General features: G+C 37.3%; 1 protein-coding gene across 1 annotated transcript; it reads left to right on the top strand.

The window, feature by feature from the left end:
- Positions 1–18377: 18377 nt before the first annotated feature.
- Positions 18378–22521, top strand: LOC143887424 (GDSL esterase/lipase At1g71250-like). Its single transcript, XM_077391510.1, has 4 exons — positions 18378–18763; positions 19529–19881; positions 21015–21282; positions 22134–22521. The coding sequence occupies exons 1-4, from the start codon at positions 18523–18525 to the stop codon at positions 22382–22384; spliced, it is 1113 nt and encodes a 370-aa protein (XP_077247625.1). The 5' UTR covers positions 18378–18522; the 3' UTR covers positions 22385–22521.
- Positions 22522–24041: the final 1520 nt, after the last annotated feature.

Consider the following 24041-nt stretch of genomic DNA (forward strand, 5'->3'; position numbering starts at 1 on the left):
TGGGGTTAAGGCATTAACTTGATATTCTGTGGTCAATGTGCTTCTATTAATTTGTTTAGGACACATAAATTAAAGCTGAGATTCTATCCGAGACCTATTAGGTTGACATTTTTATAACCTCTAGTGATATTTCCTTATCAAGGAATTATGATTGAGTGAATTTTTGTCAAATGGCTTGAAGTAAATGTGCTAGACAATTTGAAGTCACTTCATCTGTATACATTCTTTTGATGGGTGCATGCCGACATTTGTTGATTTTTGTCATAAAAGAATGAACATAACCCCTGCTTAGTTCTTGTGAAATCTTTTCTCCTTATTTTTAGGTTTGTCTTCATATAGATAATTCCCCTTATTTTGAAATGATAACTGTGCTAGTAAAAATGAGTTAAGTTCCTTAAAAAAAGTTCTTTAATTTCATTCCCTAACTCAGTCTTTAATAGTGAGATATGCAGGTTAGCTCCTTTTCATTCGTTTATAACCTGAGTTGCTCATTTATTTTACTAGTTTTTCTTTTTTAGTGTGTTTTGATATGATGAAAATTTGAAATACTAGGAAATTTGATATTGACATAAGAGTAGGAAAGAGAATGTGATTTCGCCCTTTTATTTAAATTGTGATGTTTTAAATGTGTGTTAGAGTAGGGCGATGAAGGCGCTAGCCCAAGCCCATCTTTTAGGGAGACCTACTTGGTCCATGTAGTATCCCTCTTTCTTTTGTCTTTTATAAAGACAACCTCAAGTCGTTAGATCCTTCCTAGACCCTCCCATTCATCGCAAGGGCGATGAAGGCATTAGCCCAAGCCCATTATTAGGGGACTTGCTCAGTCCAAGTAGTACTCCCCTCTCTCATTTGAAAGACTTGCCCAAGTCTTTTAGATGTATATCCCTTAAGACCTTAGGTTCCCCTATTCGTTGCGTAGGCGATGAAAGAGTCATCTTGAGCCCACCCTTTTAGAGAGACAAACTGTGTCTCAGGAAAATTCAAACTCTTTTAGGAGACTGCCCGAGTCTCTCAAGCAGTTATACCCTCACTAGAAGACCAACTTGGTCTATTAGTTGGCTCTCCTTGCATCATTGCTAGGGCAATGACAAGGATATTTGGAACCCACCTCTCTTTTAGGAGACTTGCCCAGTCTCATTAGCACCTTTCCTTGTTTTCCCTTTCTATAAGAAGACATGCTTTGTCTATATAGCACCCTCTCATATAGTTATCAGTTTAGAAAGTCTTTCCATTAGCATTGGAGTCTATCCTTAGCTAAGAGTCAGTCTTTCGGTTTCAGGAGTCAGTCCTATCATCATAGGGGTTAGATTTCCGTCCAACCTCGCGTCAAGTCATGTGATTTTATCCAGTTCCTTGCAAGGTATAGGATGCTGTCCAACCCTTGTAGAGCTGTGTTTCTGTTCTTTTCCCCCCTGCAAAGCATAGGATGCTGTCCAACCTTTGCGGGATATTTAGGAGTTTGTCCTACCCTTATGATGATAGGATTCTGTCCTCTTATGTCAAAAACATAAAAAATATTTGAAAAACCAAAAATCTCAAAAATCTTGAGTCATTAGGAGAGTAGTTAGGAATTCTGTTCCGAACTACGTTGGCTTGATCCCTTTCCACGGGGTGCGTAGTGCAGCTTGGGATCCACATCCCAGGTCCAGCCAAACCTTTAAAAATAAACATTTCAAACTTTCCAAAAATATGAAAATTCTTCAAAACTTTTTCAAAAAGATCTTCCCCTAGAGTTAGGAGTATGTCCTAGCTGTTTAGGGTGTTTTAGAATTAGGAGTCTGTCTTGATTTGTATTGATATGGTGTGTCCTGTCGTGTGAGTGTCCCTAGAGTTAGGAGGCCTCGAGTTGATTGGGTAGACATTTAGTCGAACCAATGGCTAGACTAGGAAGCATATAGTCAGCCCGTGGTTTTCTTTAGGATGCACAGCTTAGTTACACATAGGATTTAGGGCCCACCTGCATTAGTTTAAGGCTAATCAACTTGCATTAGTTAGGGCATATAGAGTCCCAAAAATTACAACTCACATGAACTTAAGCAATTGTACAAAAAAGCTTTAAAAATCAGTCGAGTCTAGTGGATCGAGTCTAGGATAGCGGTTCTAGATGGTTAGGCATAGTAGTTTAGAATAAGGCATCGAACTGCGTTGACTCCGATTCTTTCCGAGGCCGGGATACGTAGAGCAGCTGGGATGGACGGCCATCTTGGTCCGAGTCAAGTCGCATTATAGTTATGATTTGTCTTGTCCTGTCATATATAGGATTGATTTGTGTTTTTATGTTTTGATGTGTTTTTTTACTTTCATGTACAGATCCTATACCTTTAGCTGTAGCATGCATGTGTTTGCACATCAGAACTCAGACACCAATTAGGTATGACACTCATAACTTAGCTCTTTAGGCTTGTCACTCAGAATCTAGCTACTCCTAGGTGACACTTATTTTATTTCTTTTATGTATGCTTATTATTCCTCCGAGACATCCATGATTAGATAGACGTCTTCTCGGAGATATTCGTTCCCATTTCATATGACTTTCACCCAAAACTCTTCAAAATCAATAAATAAATGGCATAAGAGACCAAGTGCTTGCACTTGGGCGGACGAGGTGCTCTTCGGACCTTCCAAATTCATAATCAGGCACGAACGTTTCCTTTATAATCTCTGGTTATCCGTTGCAACAGAGTATAGTATGGGATCCTTGGCCCACTTCCTTGGATGACGACTCTTCTTTGTTTAAGGTATGCCTCGAATCTGGGCTAGTCCCCGAATCGAGAGGTATCTCACCTTTTATCGCCACTCATGCTGTGAGGGGCACTTCTTTCGAGAGTTCCTTGGTAGAGCTCTCCATTCACGTGGATGATCCTGAGACTCAGCGTGTGGGGCCCGTTCCCCTCGCCTCTCTCTCGGATCGGGGTCCACAATAAGGGAGTGGGTCAAAGTGCCTAGGAGGTTTCTTTTCCATTGGTTTTGCCACTTCTGATATTGTCTTGGTTGCAGGCCTAGCATAATTCACATTATGCACCTCCTTCTGTACAACCATTGGTCTCTTCCCTTCTCTTATGTCAGATGAGGCTTTGGCCCTCAGGCCTTTTGCTAAAGCATCTTCAGTTTTGGTCCATGTCTTGATTAAATGATTGAAATCAGAATAATGCTGGGGAGCCATGAAGTTGAAGTATTGCGAAGACATACTCTTAACGACCAACTTGATCTGATCCTCTTCAGAGAGCCTTCGGCTCAACTGTGCAGACTTCCTTCTCCACTTCCGGATGAAAGAGGTAAAGGTCTCTTGCAGACCTTATTTCAACATTTTAAAATCTCTCTTTATAACCTCTATACCCTCTTCCATTAAGAATTGTTCTGTGAACCTGTTTGCTATATCCTCGAGGGTTCTGACTTCTTCAGGTTTTAAGCGTAAAAATCACTTCTTGGCAACTCCGATAAGAGACATCGGGAATAACCCAGCCATCTGTTCAGGTGTGAGACCATATTGCTGGGAAAGGGTAATGAACCCCCTTATATGATTCCGGGGACACTCAGTCCTGTCATATTTGTCATAAATTGGAGTCTTGAATTTTAGGGGTAAGGCAACCCCAAGAAACATCGTGAATTCCGATATATCAAATTTCTTTGACGCCTGAAACTTTATGTTCTCCATGTCTTGGGCCAACTTCTCTAATTTGTCAGAAATTTCCTTTTCTTTGTTAAGCTTTGGTGCACAGTATTCATCGGTGTACTATTCATCCTCTAAGTCAATCTCTACGGTAGGTTTGTTTGGGTTAAGGAATACGGCTGGAGGAGGTTGGGCCACAGGCTCTCTAGAAGTTGAGGCCTTATCATGGGATTGGGCCTTCAGGTGTATTGTTTCCTCTTTCATGGTAGCCATTTCCCGGGTGAGGTTTCTCATCATTTCCCTCATTTCAGCTATCATGTCTATAGATTCTACCATTTGACTGATTCTGGGCGAATTAGGTGACTCTGGTGAAGAAGGTAAAGTTTGTCTAGGTGTGACTAGGAAATCAAACTGACGGATGAGTCTAGACACTGAAGAAGGTCTAGACCAAGCAGGTTTTAATATGGTGACTTTTTGGAGAGCGATGATTGCTCAACTTTAGAATCCTGAGATGGAAGTTAAAATACTAGATTAAAACAATGATAATTGAGATGAAATATTCCGTACAAATAGAGATAAGAGAAAACAAGAACAAATTTCGCTGATGGTATCAAATTGGAGTACAAAGACGTCCACTGATAACAAAAACATAAATCTGAATATCAGGATGTAACAAATGTCTAGAATGAAACTCTCATTCAATCTTTTCCTCCAATCTCGCCTTCTTAAGATTTCGCTCTTGTATGCCCTTCATCAACCACCGGTAATATCCTTCGGACACTCCTCCATGAATTTTGGATCACATAGGCCACAAGGACTCCATTGATTTGTGATCCCAATCATCCATGATATCTTTGGCGATGAAGTGGTCAAATTTTATGGGAGGACGAACTGGTGAGATAGACTTCGATTTGGAGACCTCCATACTAACGAAAGATACAATCTGGGATATAGAAGGAAGTTTTCTCCAAACCTAGGAACTGTGAATCCCACTTGCTCAGGTCTGGGTTACTGCATCATGATAGACAGGTAACCTCAAAGTGATTTGGTTAGCTTGACGGGAACCTAACCAATCAACCCATTCTTCCTTACTATAGGAGAAAGTTTTGCGCTCCCACATGTCAAACATGGACAAGGTGAAATCTTTGTTTTTCGAGGGCACAAAGATTTTGAGTTTCAAGCAAAGCCAGATGTACAAAAGTACCGGAGAGCCAGTGAAAGAGGTACTGACTTTGTTAGCAATGTCATCCAATCCGTTAAAGGTTTCTACAAGAATAGTAGGGACTGGATTACTCCCTTTGGAAATTTGGTACCCAAAGTCCAGGAGCAAAGGGGAAGCATAATGGGTGTCCTTAGTAAGCAACCATCTAGAGTAAACACATAACACCAAGGCATGACGACGACTGGTCTGGAATTCAATAGTGAACTTCCCTGGTGACGAAAAGAACTTCACCAATTGAGAGATAGACACACCTTTCTCCCCTAAGAAGGATTCAACAGGTGCAACAGAAGGGGGTATGAGTTTCTTGAAGGTGCAATGATAACCTAATTTGGAGTCAAGCTTGACCAGAGGACCAGAAGGACATAATCCATCAGATAAAACTATTCGTCAAAAATGGGATAGACCTCTTACATGCGAAAGCAGAATACATGGATATCAGGTTTCCAAAAATCATCGGCTGCCTTAAGAAGGTTCCAATCTATCTTATGGGAGGCCAGATGGTAAAAAGATGAGATATCATGACCAGCAGAGTTCCCCAAAAGATGACGTCCCCTATGGTCACTAATCCACTGCTGCAAAACTTCATTGGACATGTTGAATTACCTGATAATCAAATAAGGCAATTATGATAAGAATAAGGTCAACCCTAAATATGGAGTTATAAAGATGGACTTGGCAATAAATCATGCACTCTTAAGGATACAGGCAAGATCAAACTTTTCCATCAATGATCTCGATATGATCCAGGGTAGGTAAATCGATGGCAGATGAACAAGGATCAGATCTATGATTGATATAACAGAGGATAAACCATGTCCATGATGATGGCAAGTAAGAGCCACTGACCAGATCTAAATATGAAAGATGGATTGATATAATTGATTGCCCTAATCTAATAAACACACACACACACACACACACACACACACACACACACACACATATCCCCTAACCAGGGGCACCATTCCTAGTTCTAATCTAGAGGAGTCAAGAAGGTCTTGACTCATTGACTTGTGTTTGTGTGCTAACACCGCATTTGTAGCCACACATGGTGAACTACCCTAGTCTATGAATAGGACAAGGCTCCTAACTCTAGGCACACATGTGTTGGCAACACATGTCCGTCCTATATGCAAACAAAACGGCAAAATGCAATAATATATGGGGGGGGTAAGGCTGAGATCCTCCTAGCCGGGTGCATAGTTCAGTGTATATCGTGAGTGTCCTCCGATATGCGAACTATGCCTATTTTACACACGAAGTGTCCAAGAGCTAAGTATACTATAGCTGCGGTGATGCTTGAGTGAAGACGGGTATAGTCCTCGTAGCTCCTACTGATAGAACCCCAAATAGGTCATCTCATATCACATCCACAACATCCATAGCAGAAAATAACCACAAAACAGATAATAATATGCAGGGATGAGAGTGAGTGTGTGAGCCCTTGTTTTATTACGCACCTATTTGGTGCCCCTGGATTCTAATGATAAGGTTTCCATTGTTGCAATTTGCGCCCAAATTTCTTCAAAATTTATAATAATGGCATTTTTACAGAGTTAGGCTAAATTTTAAGCGATCCCCAACATAGTCGCCAGCCTGTGGGACCTGATCTCGAGGCGGGACGGCGGGATGAGACCCCGCGGCCTCTCGATCTCCAAACGAGTTGGAGAGCTTCGCTGCGGCTCTCTCAAATACAGTGCTCTCATAGCATGAGTCTATGGCGGTGTGCGATACCTCTTGATTTGGAGTAGAACTCGAAACCAAGACGTACCTCAATATAACGTCCTCACACATATCCAAGGATATGATGGGAAGCTGAAAAGAAGAGTCGCCATACAGGATTAAGGCTTGAAACCCATAATATACTTTGTGTAATGGATAACCAGAAAATAACAGGTTCGTGCCTGGTTACAAGTGGGGAAGGTGTTAGGTACCTACTCCCTGAGAAAACTTGGTCTCTCATGCCATTTTTATTATTTTTGAAAAATTTTGGGCAAAACATCATGAGATGGGAACAGACATCCCCAAGAAGAATGATCTACCTAAGTATACATGGCCCGGGGATGGGCAATAACATCCACAACAGAAAGAGAAAAACATTCATGCTTAAGGAGGGTTGATATCAGTATCACCTGACACTGGAATGAATAGTAGAGTCCGCCGTCTCCCCCTCTTAAAATGAAAATATATACAAGCTGAGTACATATAGAATATGAACCTCACATCACTCATGGGGAGGTGGAGAAGACTAGAGCCAATCCAATATCAGATAACCCTGATACCTATCTCCACTAATCATAACTCATCACACCTAATCCTAACTTATCACATATAGGAAAGCAGTAAACAAGCACATGCATACTACAGCTAAGCAGATAATGGCAGATATAATGAGATAAGATAAGCAGATAAACAGTAAAGAGCTACAGCTAAGCAGATAATCAAGATGAGATAAGCAGGTAAATGCTACAGCTAAGCATGTGAATAAATATGTAAGCAAAGCAAGAAAATGATAAGTAATGTTACCGCTAAGCAAGTGAACAGGCATGTGATCAAAGTAATAAAAAATAATAATACTACTACTAAGCATGTGAATGGGCATGTAAAACTACGCAAGAGATGTATCTAAAGAGTGAATACTCAAGTTAAAGAAGTAAACACACTAACATGCCCCTATACTAAAGATAATAATAAGTAATAGACCACAAACCCCTAATATCCTAAAAAATGTGCACAGGATCGATCTGGACTCGGATGGCCGTCCAAGCTGCCTATGTATCCAAGCCTCTTTTAGAATCAAGATCAATGTAGTTCAGTGGCGCTATCTAAGCTACAATGCCTATTGTGGCTAGGACCACTAAACTAAACTCGATCAACTAGACTGGACTAGTGATTAACGTTTATTGAAGATGATTAATTAGATTGAACTTGATTGTGAATTTTAGGAATCCTTATATTCTCCTAAACTAAATGTAAGTTTAATCATGGACTAATGCAGGTGGATCCTATCCCTGATTGCAACTAGGCTTGTCCTAAAGGAAAATATTGGCTATCTAGTGAATCCTATTCTATTCATCACTCTACGATGTGTACAACTGACCTGACTGAGGCACTCCTAACTCTAGGACTCTCCTATACATCTAGGACAGATTCCTACTGCATAAAGAAGTTTCTGTTTTGAAAGGTTTGTAAATATTTTTGAAAAGGTTAGCAAAGTTTTGTTTAAAATGTTTGATTGGACTTGGGATAACAGTCCCAAGCTGCCTACGTACCCCGTGGAAGAGGATCAAACCAACGTAGTTCGGAAACAGCTTTTCCAAAATGGATTTCTAGTGTTTTTTATGTTGTTTTTGTCTTTTAGCTTTCTGATGTTTTTGCATTTTCAATGTGTTTTCACCCTTTCAGTTAAAGGGAACCTATAAGATAACACTCCGTGATCCACAGCCTGACGGAGTGTCAACTCTAAAGGACAGAGTCCCTAAAGCTAAAAGGGAATCCTTAAATAAATGAACTAATGTCCCTTATCAAATATAATCCCAAATAAGTGAGGCTCTAACGAGACTGAGCTAGTCTCTATGGAAGAGGAGAGATAACTAAACTAGAGGACATTATCATATCTAAAAGACAGACTCCTAAGCTAAAGGACTGGCTCCTATGCTAATGGGCTGACTCATAATATAAAAGATAGACTCCTAGGCTATGACCATAAGGGCAGTGCTAACTAGACTAAAGCAAGTCTCCCATAAGAGGATGAGACAACTGGTGTTCTAGTGAGACTAGGCAAATCTCCTAAACACAGAGATGGGCTCCAAATAACCTTATCATTGCCCTTGCAATGACAAATAAGGTTAAGCTAATGACTGAGTTAGTCTCTAACTAATAAAAGGGTGCTCTATCAATGGGACTAGGATAGTCCCCTAAGGGTGACTCCCTAATGAGACTGTGATAGTCTCCTAAAGGAATGACTTCCTAATGAGACAAAGCCTGTCTCTTAAAATGGGTGAGCTTTAGATAACTCTTTCATTGCCCTTGCAATGATAAAAGATCATGTCTAGGAAAAGCATCTAAGGGACTAAGCAAGTCTCATTCTTTGCCATGAAAACCATGAGCCTAGATTCTCATTCCCAATGAAAGAAATGCATTATACATGATACTTTTGAACTGATAATAAAACATAAAAACTAAATTTTTGCCTATATGATAGACAACTTAGATGACTCCAGATTGCATGTAGCATAAAGAAGTTATTTCTAGTTCACCTTTATGAATAAGAAAGAACTCCCTTTATTAACATTCATGACCATACCCCTTTTCCCTATGTTCAATCAGATATATTCAGTACATTATTATCCTTAGAAGGGCAAGAGTATAGGAAAAGTCTTCCACTGATTTTATTAGGATAAACAAACTTTAATAGAGTAAATATCAAATATTTTAACTCACTTAACCTGTTTTTGGGTTTGTCCTGTATTTCCTCTTTCATTAAGAATGCACCATCATAATCATAGATTCATAAAAAATAAAAATAATAATCATCAATCAGGCATAATTATTGTAAAACTTGATAACTCTTAATAAGTCTATAACCAATTATCCTATTTGATACCAATTCTTTGATTATAAATATAATACCAACTTATATTATGAACACTAACAACTATCAAATAGCATAATAAATCAACAGTACTTGCAAACCAGATTAATCTTGAGGACTACATTTTTACACTCTAGCCATTGCAACCATTAACCCCATCCGTTCATTAGCAGGCAACAAAGCTAAACTTAAACAAACCTGAATCAGACCAATGCCAATCAACATAATTACTCCCAAAACATAAGTATCCTTAGTATTTTAGGTCCATCTAGAGGAATAAAAGAATATATTGTTCTCGAACCATCTCCAAACAAGAACATACCTATATCATCAGACAAAACACTTCTACAACCATCTCCATATTTTATCATACTACTATGTACCAACTTCATTATACTTATTACAATTCAAAATGATAGCAATGCTCAACATATAGACTTTGCTGAAAATTTCCAAAGAAACAAAACATGTCAATTGAAAACATACAATCATTAAGGTATGTCATCGTTTACCAAAAATCATACAAACAAAACTTCCACCCAAAGACAGTAAGTGAATAAAATTTAAAGAAATACTGGTTTGATTTATATATAAAGCTTAATGAATAAAACTTGAATTCAATTTTAAAACACTTCGATCAACATCATCAAATACCCTCGGAATTATAAATTGAGCATAAAAACTTTGAAGTAGTTTTCTGAACGATTACCTGAGAACTTAACAATTTCAAAAAAACTGAACTTAAATTGTTCATGACTCAAAGAACTACAAGGCCACATAACCTCAGGATTTATTATTTGTTTTATTGCCATGCCAAAGTATACCATATCAGGCTAAAGGTAAGATGAAAAATTCTGATTCTCATGTTATCAGGATACTAAAAACATTCTTAGTATAAACAAAATCTTCACATACTATGCAGAGTGTAAGCTATTACTCTACTAATTGATAACCTTAAACACTTACATGTATATCCTAAATCACAAAATTGAATATAAGTGAATGTACTTTTTGAATTACAAGACTACGACATCCATAAACTAATGCTTAAAAGTAAGACATGTGAAGATAACTAACTGTATAAGCAATGAAACACTTTACTTTAGAACCAATTAATATAGATCGATTATAAACATTAAAAATTATGAGAGCTGCTCCTATCAAGATTTGTTATACTAATATACTAAAACATATCCAATGAAAACTCAATTAATACAATGAATTGTCAAAATAAAGTAAAAGATCAAGACAAACCCAAAGAAAATTAAACAAATTTTTGGCTTCAGACATATTTTACTAGAGAGAAACTTAGAACAAAGCTTCGGAATAAACATAAAACCCTCAGAATTTTTTTGCTTCTACTGATTCAGTACAATAATGAAATTCATCAATGACCGATAATTTGCAATCAAATCAAGCAAGTTTGTACTTCTTGACTAAAACATAAGGAATCTACTCTCATCACAAAGCCAGATATGATTTCGTAATTTTCTAAGAAAACAAACATTATTCAAAACTATCATATGCTAACTCTAACTTATCCGTTAAACAGGCAATCTCTTCTACAGATCAATGAAGAAAAATCATTCATTCAATAATATGAAATTCATTTTTATCTCATCCAAAGCAATTTCAAATCGTACTAAAAACTCATAAAACTTACGAAAATCTTTTGAAAACAGCTAACATTCTAAGATTGTTTCTTTTTTCTTTAAATGTAGTGATGAAAATCAAACCAGACATCTTATTCTATCTATGTTTACTAGAATTTCAAGCTAGAATAGCCAATCGTCAATGCATTGAATAATTCAGGAATAACAAATATTCAGTAGTTAGATCTGTATGACAAAAGAAGAAATATCGAGCATCTTACCTTCTCTGCCTCTTGTGAAATTGCTAGAAAAAATGATTGTGAAGTGAATCTGCTCTTTCTTCTCTTGCTTCTCTTCGTAAAAACCTCAGAAATTCATTTTTACCTCATCTGAAGCAATTTCAAATTGTACTCAAAACACATAAAACTTACAAAAATCTTTTGAAAACAGCTAACATTCTAAGATTGTTTCTTTTTTCTTTAAATGTAGTGATGAAAATCAAACCAGACATCTTATTCTATCTACGTTTACTGGAATTTCAAGCTAGAATAGCCAATCGTCAACGCATTGAATAATTCAGGAATAGCAAATATTTAGTAGCTAGATCTGTATGACAAAAGAAGAAATATTGAGCATCTTACCTTCTCTGCCTCTTCTGAAATTACTAGGAAAAATGATTGTGAAGTGAATCTGCTCCTTCTTCTCTTGCTCTTCTTCGTAAAAACCTCGGAAATCTTTACATATTTCAGATCCAGAAAGTTTCAAAAGAGAATGGATCTATACTAATCTGAGATAACTACTCTTAAATTTATGGTAAAAGAAATTGGATCCAGAGCTTTCAAAAGTCAAAACAAGTTAGATCTAAGAATTTTGACTTGGCTCGGAGATCCTAGGTTACAATCAAAGATCGAAAATCTCAAACTAGGGTTTCTAAAGCTCAAAAAGAAGGAAAGATGGGAAAGACAAGTCTAAGGGATGAGATCTCTACGAAGTGGCCGGGGATCGGCCGGAATCCGGCTGGATTCACCGGAGATGGTGATAAAAAACTTCCCCTTCTCTCTTTCTCTCTCTAGCTCTCTCTTTCTCTTTCTCCCTCTTTCCTTCTCTAAAAAAAACCCCTAGCTTAGAAGATGAGAATGTCAAAATGAGAGCTTCAGTCTCTTATTTATAGTGTTTGCCAAATATTCGACCCCCACTTTTTCTCGGGACAGCCCCCTTATGCATTATTTCACTTTGTTTCATTAGATAATGGAGGGTCTATAGGAAAAGCCTTAATGAAAAATTTAGTCAAAATGATTTATGCCCGTTAAGCTCTTGGACAACCCCCCGTAGCAAATATTTCATTCTGTTTATTGGTTAAGTTGGGTCATTAGATAATACACTCCCCTTTTTACACTATATTGCTAACTCCGCTCGTCCTATTAGGTAATTTTGCCTGATTTTAATAAAATTTTATAGGGACCTTATTGAGATCCTAACCTACCCTATGGTAAAATTTGGGACACTAATTCACTCATTTGATGGGTTTTTATTAAAACAAGGTGGTTTAAGGTTCGGTCAAACTGGGGTGTCTACAACGACCGCGTGGGCTCACTTTCCTCTCTCTCTCTCTCTCTCTCTCTCTCTCTCTCTCTACACGCGCGTGCACACACACACAGGTTTTCTAGTCGGCAGACTAGAGAAGCTTCTCTAGTCCGCCGACCAAAAACACAGTGGGCCCATGTTGTTTGTATGATCCAAAGCATTCATTTGATGGGCCTTATCATAGATAGGGTGTGCCCAAAAAAATCAGTTCCATAGGATTATCCTAGCCCTTCAATTTGTGGAGGTTAAAAATGGACAGTGGAGGTTAAAATCACAGTGACCCCAAGTTGTTGTGATGATTCAAAGCATTTATTTGACGGGCCCTGACGTAGATAGGATGTGCCTAAAAAATCATCTCCATAGGATCATCCTAACCCATCGATTTATGGAGGTTAAAATGGACGCGTATAAACTCCACAAATCTGTCCATTTTTAACCTCCACAAATCAAAGGTTTAGGATGATCCTATGTACCTGTTTTTTGGGCACACCCGATCTATGCCAGGGCCTATCAAATGAATGTTTGGGATTATCCAAATAATGTGGGCGCACTGTGTTTTTTGGTCGGCGGACTAGAGAAGCTTCTCTAGTCGCCCGACTAGAAAAACTTATATATATATATAATATATATATATATATATATATATATATATTACTAACACATCTTCTTCATATCAATCATGTCTTTTATTCACTTGGTTTGCGTAACAAAGTAAGCACATGGAAAGGTACTGAGTCTTTGTCTTTTCCTTTTTCTCTTACTCTTTCTTCTTTTTCTTCTTTGTTAGGAATTAACAACGCAGCAGAATAACAACGCAAAAGATAAACGAAAGAACACACAAATAGAACACGCAGATTTACATGGTTCACCTAACCAGTTTGGTATGGGCTACGTCCACAGCAGAGCGACAAGCCAACGATGCCACTATTCTGAAGAAGAGATTACAAACCTCACGCCTCTCTAGGGCGGCTTCTGATATCACACCCTTTTATATGGCGTTCTCAGACGTGTTACAATAAGTGAAAAATCCTAATTCATGAAAGTACAATACTACCCCCAGTTCAAAAATACCTTAAAAAATTTGGGACCGCCGCAGTTGGGGTAAAGTGTACAGTACTTTCCAGATTAGACTGAGATCAGGCTTCACCAATAACATTCTTGAAACTTTACAATATTAGAAATTTTCAAATCAATGCCTTTCTTAGGTCTTAAACATTAAGTATAAGTCATATAAGGTGGTGAAACCACGATTCAAAATCCAAAACACACTTTTAAGCAAAAATTCATATTACCTTATTTTTGTACCCTCTAAAACTCAAATCAAATGCATGAATTATCAAAACTTGTAAACATATAACTTGTAGATTGTAAACCAAAGAACATCTGTTTAGTTGACAACTCCGGCTAAATCCAACAGGAAATGACCGGAAATTTAAAACTTCAAAATGCACAAAATCTGTCTTTTTCTTCCAAAATTGAAACTTTGTAATAATCATAAATCTTGAAATATTTCGAACCGGGCTTAGATCAAAACATAAAAAGTGTTGGATATAATATTTCCAAAAAATTTTCATGTTGACACCTCTGGCCAAATCTTGCCTAAAAGGTGACTTTTCCCACCTCATATTTGAAATAAGTTTTCAAGAGAAACTGAAATCTTAAACTCCGTATATCTTTTTGTAGACTCAAAACTGGGATAGGTCATAAACATAAAAGCTATTCTAAATATTATTTTGAATAAATTCTATGTTCATCACTCTGTCCAAATCTAGCCGGAAGTGATCCTAAAATATGAAAATCATAATTTCATGTCTTTAAAAATGACAGTTTAGTAAAAATACTATAACTTTCTCAATTCAGAACTAAATCACAAAAACATTATATGTAATCATACTAGAACAATAAGATCTACAACTTTGTAGTTAACCAAAATTCTTAAAAAATGAGTATATATTACACAGGAATCAAAAGAATCTCGAAAGACAAGATTAAATCTACAATTTTAAGAAATTTCTTCTCTTTTTCCACTTCTTTGTAATAAAACTTCGGTTTCAAACACTTTTAGACCACAAATCAAATAACATGTATTTTATCAAATTTTTACATGAGTTTCTCTTGAATTTTTCTATTTTTCTCTTCATTTTTCATAATTAAAATGAATTAATAAGGATTTATAAGCTTTGCATGAGAGAGTGATGGCACTTGGATTTCCAAGTGTCATTCTCCTCTCTCCCAGCCATGCTAATGTTTAATACCCAAAATATCCTTGACTAATACACTTAGCCTTTCATTAATTCCACTGTGTCCCTTGTGAAGTTACCAAAATACCCCCTTAGCCTTTTATTAATTGCACCTGTGTCCCCTAATGAAGTTACCAAAATACCCCCCTTAACCTTTTATTAATTTCACCTGTGTCCCCTCTAGCTTAATAATTAAATAGGTCAAATAAGAGACACTAATCTCACTTAATCACTTAGTCATTCTTATTCTTCTTATTAACCACTAATCATAATTAACCTTTCTAATCACGAGTAAATTAAATAATCACCATATTAGGTTTAAAATACAAGTTCAAGGTATTTCAAAATCCTTACTTTTAAGCTAAAACTTTCAAATCTCTACACCCTTCTTCAAAGCTTAAACTTGTTCATTTCCATACTTGAAGAAGATCTCCTTAGGCTGTATTGTCTTTGTTATTGGAGAGATTGTGAGCTTTCATTTTTGTAATTCAAGCCTATTAAGAGGCTAAGTATTTGTTCTTCATTTTCTTCATTCATTGAAAAAGCGTTTACACTTTCACCCTTATGAAGGAAAGTAGAGGGTTTACACTTTCACCAAAGGAAAGCTTGATTGTAAGAGGGTTTTACTCTTCGGTCCTTAAGAAGGAGAAGACGCATGTAAGAGGGTTTGACACTTCGGTCCAAGAAAGAAGAAGCTTGCTTGTACTCGGCACTTTGATCCTACCTTGTGGAGGATCAACATATTAGAACCCACGCGTGGACGTGGAGAGTGGATGTACGGCTTGGTGTTTGATCCAAGTCCCGAACCACTTAAAACCGTGTGTTCCTTGTCTCTTACTTCTTCTCTCCTTTGTGTGCAAATATTGTGGTAATGTCTTTCACTTATTATTTCTTAAATGTAACTAGGGCTAGTTGCACTTTCAATTTGTAGGGTTTAACACATTGCAAATTCAAAATTTTGAATTAGACCCAATTCACCCCCCCTCTTGGTTTGCCTATTGGGATTTCATGTACGTATTTTCCATCCCAACTTGGGGTGTTTCACATTTTTGTGAAATTTGGTTGCCATGTTGGTTGTAAAAAGATCTCCTAAAAGATCTCCACTTTATTCCTTTTCTCTCTTCAAATCAAATATACCTTTCCAACTTTTCTTCAACAAGAATAGAAAATAAGATTCTTATTTAATCCTACGTACCCAAGCCTCACTGGGAATAGAGTCGACGTAGTTTGGTGACCTAAACTAAGCTACATGCCCAACTCATCTAGGACACCAATCCAGACTGGACAGACTGTCTTAACAGTTTTAGAGAGATTATTTAATTCATGTTGATTACATTTTATTATCTTTGAACTCCATCTAAGATACTATATGATCCTATCTAAGTGCAAGACATTCCCTAGACTAATGCAGGTGGGTCCTACATCCTAGGTTAACTAGGCTTGTCCTATAGGGAAAAAAAGATTAACTAGTGAACTTAATCTATGAATCAGTTGCTAATAATAGCAACCGACCGTGATTAGGCTGGACTTCTAACTCTAGGACACCCTAAGACCTAGAGCACGGCGCGACATAAGTGTTCCTAAAGGGGCTCTAAAGGCTCCTACAAGATGGGACCATGATCCAATAGTTCCAAAATCGATTTGGACTTGGGTTTACCCAACCCAATTTTGAATTGTTTTGATACATGAATGAAGTTTTGTTCGTCAAATTTCCTTTTACCATCGAGGAGAGGAATCCATGAAACCCAATTTCACGCTTCGAATCAATACACATAATTATCAACAAATTATCTAAACTTGTACTTTAAACTCTCGAAGGCCAAAACTTCTAAAAAGTCAAGACGATCCGATCCTAGATTCGTTAGGGATTCTGCAACAAAGCGAACCCTAAGGAATCGAAGGTCAATCTTTTAACATATCTTAAACAAAAAAAATCAAAACCTTCATTTTTATCTTTTCAAGATTACCTAATCCTTGTTTTAGGGTTTCAAAAAAACATAACCCAAAGATGAACATAGTTCTTACCTTGTTCTTCGCTTTCTTTTTCACGGATCTTCTCTTAGGGCTGCAAAGATGATTTAGGATTTCTTAATCTCTATTAAAGTTATATTTATAGGCTTTTCTAAAGAAGCCCTAATTCTAATCTAACTTCTAATCACAAAATTACCCTTGATTCACAAGGGGGACAAATTTTAAAGGGAGGGTAAATTCAGGTATTTACACTTTAAGAGTGCGTTTGGATTGCCGGAATCAAGAATTGGAATGCTCGTGAGATTCCTTTCCTATTCTGATTGCCTTGTCAAAGGGAATCGATACTCCATTTCAGATGTTTTGGGGAGCATTTGTCGGAGTCGTTGATGGAAAGACAAAATTGGCGGAAGAGAGATTTCTGGGAGGGATGATATGAAAATCGAGAGTGAGGAGATATTTTAGGCAGGATGAAATGAAAATGGAGATTGAGAGAAACTTTAGGGAGGAAGAAATGAAAATTGAGATTGATAGATATTTTACAGCTGATGAAATGAAAATGAGATTATAGAGATATTATTGGAAGTGATGAAAAACTGCTCGATATTGTAGAGAGAGAGAGAGAGAGAATATCACCTTGGGCTGGCAACTACACCCGCCCAAAATTGTGTGTGAAATTCTGTTTCTTATTATAGCTACTAAAACTTTACTATCGGTCTATATGATGATATTATGTATATTAGTAGTCTTACAAAAGCTAAGGCCATCCAAGAAAACTCTAGCTTCTACTCCCATGTTGAAGCAAATATCACTTTCACATTGGAGTTTCCAAAACTAATATTGGAATAAAATATGAGGGCAATTTTGAGTCGAATAATCAGTTTTGGACTCTATCAGCCCTGTTCGTTTGAGATTATGCAAACCGATTGTGAGTCCAAAACCAATTATTGGACTCAAAATTAAATGTAAATTTGATTCCAATAATTCGTTTTTAACTCTCAATCGGTTGGCATAATCTTAAACAAACAAGGCCTAAAACAAACTGGTCCTTGAACACTTTAGTAAATGAAATGCCCTCTTCGATTCTCATTTATTTATATTTTTCCTTTTGTGGAATTTCCGCATAGCATTATTATATCTACGAGCTAGAGCTTCTTGAGCATAATTTGGTGAATTGCATGAGGGGCCCCTACCCTTCAACAGCCCTTAACCCAATGTGTTTCAGTGTTTGTAAGGAAATGCAGATAATACTTGGTCTTACATTTCAGCTATTGAAGTTTTTGACTAACAAGACACAAAACATCTTGTTTTTTTTTTTTGCAAGGGCGCCCTTAAGTTTATCATTCCTCTAAATTTTAACAATGACAAATATATCCACTTTCGCACACGTGGCAACATGTTAAGGACTGTCTGTCACAACCCTAACGCAAGCGTGTTTTCCTATCATTTTCCTTTCATCCTCATTACTAACAACTTTTTTTTTTGTTTCCAATTCTACCCATGCTATTATCTTCTGTTTAACCTCAATTTAGAAATAGAATACCGTACCCCTCTTTGGAATTCCAATTTAAAATTTAGAAGTCCCTCATTTCTCTTGGCCGAGAAACACACTAAGATCAGACCAAAAAAAGAAAAGAAAGCGAATGCCAAGAAAAAGATGAAAGATAAATAGAGTTTCGATCTCTGAAGTTCTGCAAACAAACAAAGAAGAGATGGGTAGAAGAATCTCGAGGCTTCTCCTTCTCTTTCCCCTTTCAATCTTTCTCATCTTTTTGGGTCGATTTCCTATTCTACCCTCCGTTGAAGGCCACTCTTCCGTCTCTGCATTTTTCATCCTCGGCGATTCTTCTGTTAACTGCGGCGATAATATCTTTCTATACCCTTTTTTTAAAGGAAATTTATCGTCATATCTCTGTATCGGCAAAGATCGGCGACTTATTCCCGATATCCTCGGTAAATACGGCCTTCTCTCTCTCTCTCTCTCTCTCTACCCATTCATTTTCTTGATTTCTCTGTTATTGAAACACAGATTTTCTCATTTCTTTTTGTTTAACTGTCTCCTTGTTGTTATTCTAATCTTGGGGAGTGGAAATATCATTTCCCCAATCTCCATTCTAATCTTGTTGTTATTCTAATCTTGGGATTGCTGGGTGTATTTTTCTGCTAATAAGATAAATTCGCACCCCCTGTAGGAAATTCGCACCACTCTATGTGGCAGACTTTTAACGCTTTTATGTTAATTCGCTTTAAACGGGTGCGAATTATCTTACAGTGGGGCGAATTTACCCTTGGTCTTTTTCTATGTATATCAGATTTAGAGATTTTATATGATGTGTGGCCGTATCAACCCACTATTTTTCAAAATGTAAGGTACGGCCCACTCCATAGGATGATCCAAACCGTTCATCACAACAGATTCTAACCCGCCAATCTTAGAGGGACTGCACATTATAGATTGGAGGATTAGAATCATTCAATGGAAACGTTTTTTTTATTTATGTTGTGGCCCAACTCCAAATGAACGGTTTGGATCATCCGAAGGAATTGGCCGTACCGTACCTTTTGAAAAATACGGGTTTATAATACAATCTGGGTGATTTTAAAATTCGCATCCCCTGTAGGATAATTCGCGCCCCTTTTAAGGGTTGCCACAATTCACGTGAAAAGGGTTGCGAATTTTTTGTGTACTGATATCTTTCCTACCAATGATTTGTGCAGCGGAGAAAATGGGATTGAGAGAAATTCCAATGTTCTACGGTCAGAATGGGACGGTTGAAGGTATATTGGGGGGGCTGAATTTTGGTTATTCTAAGGCTACGATAATGAATTGGGGAGCGGGTTTGCAAGGTTTGAATCAACAACTTCGTCAGGTATTTGAGACGTTTCAAGTGCTTCAGCTTCAATTGGGTCTAGAAAAGGCTCAACAAGTGATAGAGTCGTCTTTGTTTTACCTCTCATTCGGCAAAGATGACTACATTGAGCTCTTGCATGATCGCTCTGGCATCATGAAGAGGTTTGGCCACCAAGCCATTGCACGAATGCTTGTGAATCAGATCACTCGAGTTGTAGAGGTACTCTCTCTCTCTCTCTCTCTCTCTCTCTCTCTCTCTCTCTCTCTCTCTATATATATATATATATATATATATATATATATATATATATATATACTAGTGTCTAGTGTTCATATTGCCATGCTTTGATCATGACACTACACATTTTGTTTTACACCTTTTTAATTTCCTTTTCATGGCTGTAAGATGCTATCAACAGCTAATCACTGAAGTTTAAACCAAGTGGGTAGTGTCGTTACCATTTTCTCAACTCCGTAATCTCAGTCAGCTCCAAATTACAACAATTTGTTATGGAGAATTTTAATAAAAAATTCAATGCTTTGTTGCTCATTCTCATTGATATATAAATATAGTTGCATGGTAGTTAATAAGTTGAAAATGACTCAATAATAACTTCCATGCCTATTTTCAAGACCCTATAATAACTTCTAAGACAACATACAATTTCCTAAGTAGTCAAGAATCAAAACCAGCAAGTCTTAACATAACCATAAGAAGCATTAAAGAAAACCTCAACTAACACTAATATCTAGACATAATTATATGGCTGCCACAGCTTCCCAGTTGGACTATCATAATGCCATTGCATCTAAGGGATTTTCACAAATTGCATTTTTGCGGCTCCTCTTTTTCAAAAGAGAAGAGTTACCTATAGAATTACTTAAATGCATTAAAAAAATTGTTAAAGCCAGCTATAAGGTGGCTCTTTCTCTCCCTTAAAAAGGGGACCGGTGTAATTATTTTCTTTAAAATGCTATTTGGACGAATAAATCTGTCATCCCTATGAAATCAGAGGAAAATGTTGCTTTAGAAATTGAGATGATTTGATCCGAGCCATCAATTTTTTATCGGAGTTGGAATGCCATTAGAGGACAATCTAGGTTTATAAATTGAGATTATTTCATCTGAGCCATCAATTTTTTATTAGATAGTAAGACATATGGGTGATGTATGATTTTTATCATGTGCTATATGTACCTGAGATAAAACCATGATTCATAAACTAGAAGCCTAGTTAAAGGTGGCTTTTGTCAAAGAAAGATCAAAACTACATGAGGTTGGTTTTCTTGAATTCTTCTTCTCTTCCTCCTTTGTGAGCATGAAACTGAAATGTTTGACATTTTAAATTGCAGGACCTTTATAATGCAAATGTGAGGAAGATAATATGCATGGGAATAGGGCCTTTGGGTTGCACCCCTCGCAGCCAATGGGAAGCCTATAACGCTACAGATTCAACCCGTGGAGGCTGCATCGACAAGATCAATGGGCTCGTCGTGGCATACAACAACATGCTCTCGGCGAACCTCCTTGCACTAAATGCCAGGTTGCCTGATGCCCGCATAATCTTTTGCGATGTATATAGGGGGATCAGTACTATGATCACCAATCCTCAAATCTATGGTACACAGTTTCTCCTTTTTCTTCTTCTTAAATTTAGTGGGCATTTTTTGGTAATCTATGGCTTTTATTAACTTTTTACACAACCAACATTTCAAAACAATTTAGTTACCTAAGTTTTTCTCTTTCCTTCACACATGTAAGGCTCTTTGAATGCCAAAGCCCTTGTTTTTTTTTGTATTTTGAGCATCAATTTCGTGTCCAAAACAGATTCTCTGCAAGATGAAGCATTTGGATCAGTGTGTAGAATCGATTTTGAACTCAAACTGATTCTACATACCGGTAATGTGTATTTTTACTGTGATGTTCTACAGCTGCGAACCAGACACCCAATTTTGCTAAGAATCAGTCAGCCATTTGGACACTTTAAATAACTATTTTGGTGTAAATAATCGATATTGTACTCCAAAACAGTCAGATAAAAACGTCTATAAAGAGAAGGCGGGTGTATCTGTCAGTTTATCACAAGGCTAAGATGTAAATAACTACTACCTTGTATACAAACCCTTTAAAAGTTTGATATCCTTCTTTTAAAAAGGAAGATGATATTCCCATCCCCCTTCTTTTGATATTGGAACTCATCTCGTCTTCATTGGTTCCTACAACTAGAAAAGCTATCAACATCCAACTGTAGAATTTTAAAACAAGAGCAAAGTTTCAATATCAAAACAAGGGAGTGTGGATTTCTAATAAACCTAATTTTCAGTATGGTGGTACTTAGGTACATGATCAGTGAATTGGGTCCGTTGATCTCGTGACATTACTTATGTGATCTATTCAATGCGGGACCAGGATATACTCTACTCGTAATCTCTCTTTCTTGTAACATATATTTGTTATATTTTTTCTTGCAGGATTCAAGAATGTGGATAGTGCTTGTTGTGGATTTGGACGATATGGTGGCATGGGACGTTGCCTAAGTAAAGCAATGAGGTGCAGCGATCACGTGTGGTGGGATTTCTATAATCCAACGGTCACCGTTAACTTGAATCTTGCAAATTGGACATGGTCCGGATCCCCTATAGACATCTGCTACCCAATCACCATCCAACAGCTGGCATCCACATCATCACAAGTCCACGTCGGATCACCCAGTCAGCAATGATCTAAGCGGGTCATTTTTCCTGTCCCTTTTCATTGTCGCAAAAACATAGTTAATTTCATATAAAAGAAATCATTTGTACCCTTTTTTGAACATTGTCGGTGTTAGTTCTCACTTCTCAGTAAAGGAAAAGTATGGCAATAAATATTAGAGATTTTATATGAGGTGTTGATAGCTCTCAATCAAGGGAAAGTATGGCAATAGATATTAGAGATTTTATGAGGTGTTGATAGTTCTCAATAAAGGAAAAGTATGGCAATAGATAATAGAGATTTTATATGAGGTGTGGCAGTGTAAACACCTACTTTTCAAAAAAGTACGGTACGGCCCACTACATAGGATGATGGTACGGCCCACTTCATAAGATGATCCAAACCGTCCATCTGGTGGGCCACAAAGTAAATAGGTTGTGCCCCGATGTGCAATCCCTCTTTATATCTGAGGGTTAGGATCATCTTCTGGAAATGATTTTTGGTTATGGCCCAACAAATGGACGGTTTGGATCATCCTATGGAGTGAGCCGTACCGTACTTTTTGAAAAATACGGTTATATACAACCATACATCTCGAATAAAATCTCTAGATTTTATAACCTAAAATGCTGCAAACATTATTTAACTCTCTTTAGGGTGAGTTTATGCTTAAGAATAATGAATATGTGGTGAGATAGATAACCACACACAATCACGTCCAGGAGTCCAGGATACAAAACCCTCAAATGCACGTATTTTCTCTCTTTTTGATTTGCAGGATCGGAGAGTGTGGAACCAGACAAATGTAACACCACCAATTGTCCTGTTGAACAAAAAATGAAAAATAAGACCACTGATATTAGATCATTCCAAGAAGTCATAACATCTATTTATAAGAAAAAACAAATCTTAAAAGCTAACTTCGGACCTCAGCAATTAATCTCAGTTGTCTATCTAAAGTAACCTAAATAGAAGTTAAAAACTTGATAAAAATAATATCAAAATAGAAATCCAATCATAGGTATGTACAACGTTTGTAAACGATCACTTCCTAAAACCACATCCAAATCGCATGATCTCCAGCTCGTTAAATGAGTAATTAAAAAAAATTCTAATAATACCAAAATCAAGTTAAACGATCAAGATTTTATGCCTATGTAAGCTACAAATAAGATTACAAAAATATAACTTGAAAAACAATGAACTCATTCCACGATTTGTAGTCATTGACTAAGGGTGCAACACGGGTCGGGTTGGATTGGGTTGAAGCCAACCCTAACCCAACCCGATACAGCATTCCCTCAACCCTAACCCGTCCTCAAACCGAGGCCCTGGCCTCGGGTTGAGGATGGTCAACCCTAACCCAACCCGCCCCTAAGTCTCTCAACCCTAACCAAACCCATCTAACCCAAAATTGGTTCTGGTTGGTTTGGGTTCATCTTGGGCCAAATAAAATCAAGATAAAATTAGAGGACAGAGTTCGGGTTCAGGTTGGGTTAGGTTGCCAAGGCCTCAACCCTAATCCAACCCGAGCCAAAATCGGGTTGAACCCGTCGGACTCGGGTCGGGTTGAGGCTGAACTCATTCCCCGCTTTGTAGTCAATGACAAATCGTACGTTTTTTGTGGTTTTCACCTGCATCAGAAACCACTATGTTTTTTCTTTTTTAATTTGTCGTTGAAAGTTTTT

The sequence above is a fragment of the Tasmannia lanceolata genome, unplaced genomic scaffold (assembly GCF_043159265.1).
Source record: "Tasmannia lanceolata isolate RefF3 unplaced genomic scaffold, GAP_Taslan_0.1 ptg000012l, whole genome shotgun sequence".
Classification (NCBI taxonomy): Eukaryota; Viridiplantae; Streptophyta; class Magnoliopsida; order Canellales; family Winteraceae; genus Tasmannia; species Tasmannia lanceolata.

Bases quoted from the DNA above. Each gene is read 5' to 3' on its own strand.
- LOC143887424 (XM_077391510.1), top strand. From the start codon at position 18,523: ATGGGTAGAAGAATCTCGAGGCTTCTCCTTCTCTTTCCCCTTTCAATC. The intron at 18,764-19,528 runs GTAAATACGGCC...TGATTTGTGCAG, and splicing joins ACTTATTCCCGATATCCTCG to CGGAGAAAATGGGATTGAGA. The intron at 21,283-22,133 runs GTACACAGTTTC...TTTTTCTTGCAG, and splicing joins CACCAATCCTCAAATCTATG to GATTCAAGAATGTGGATAGT.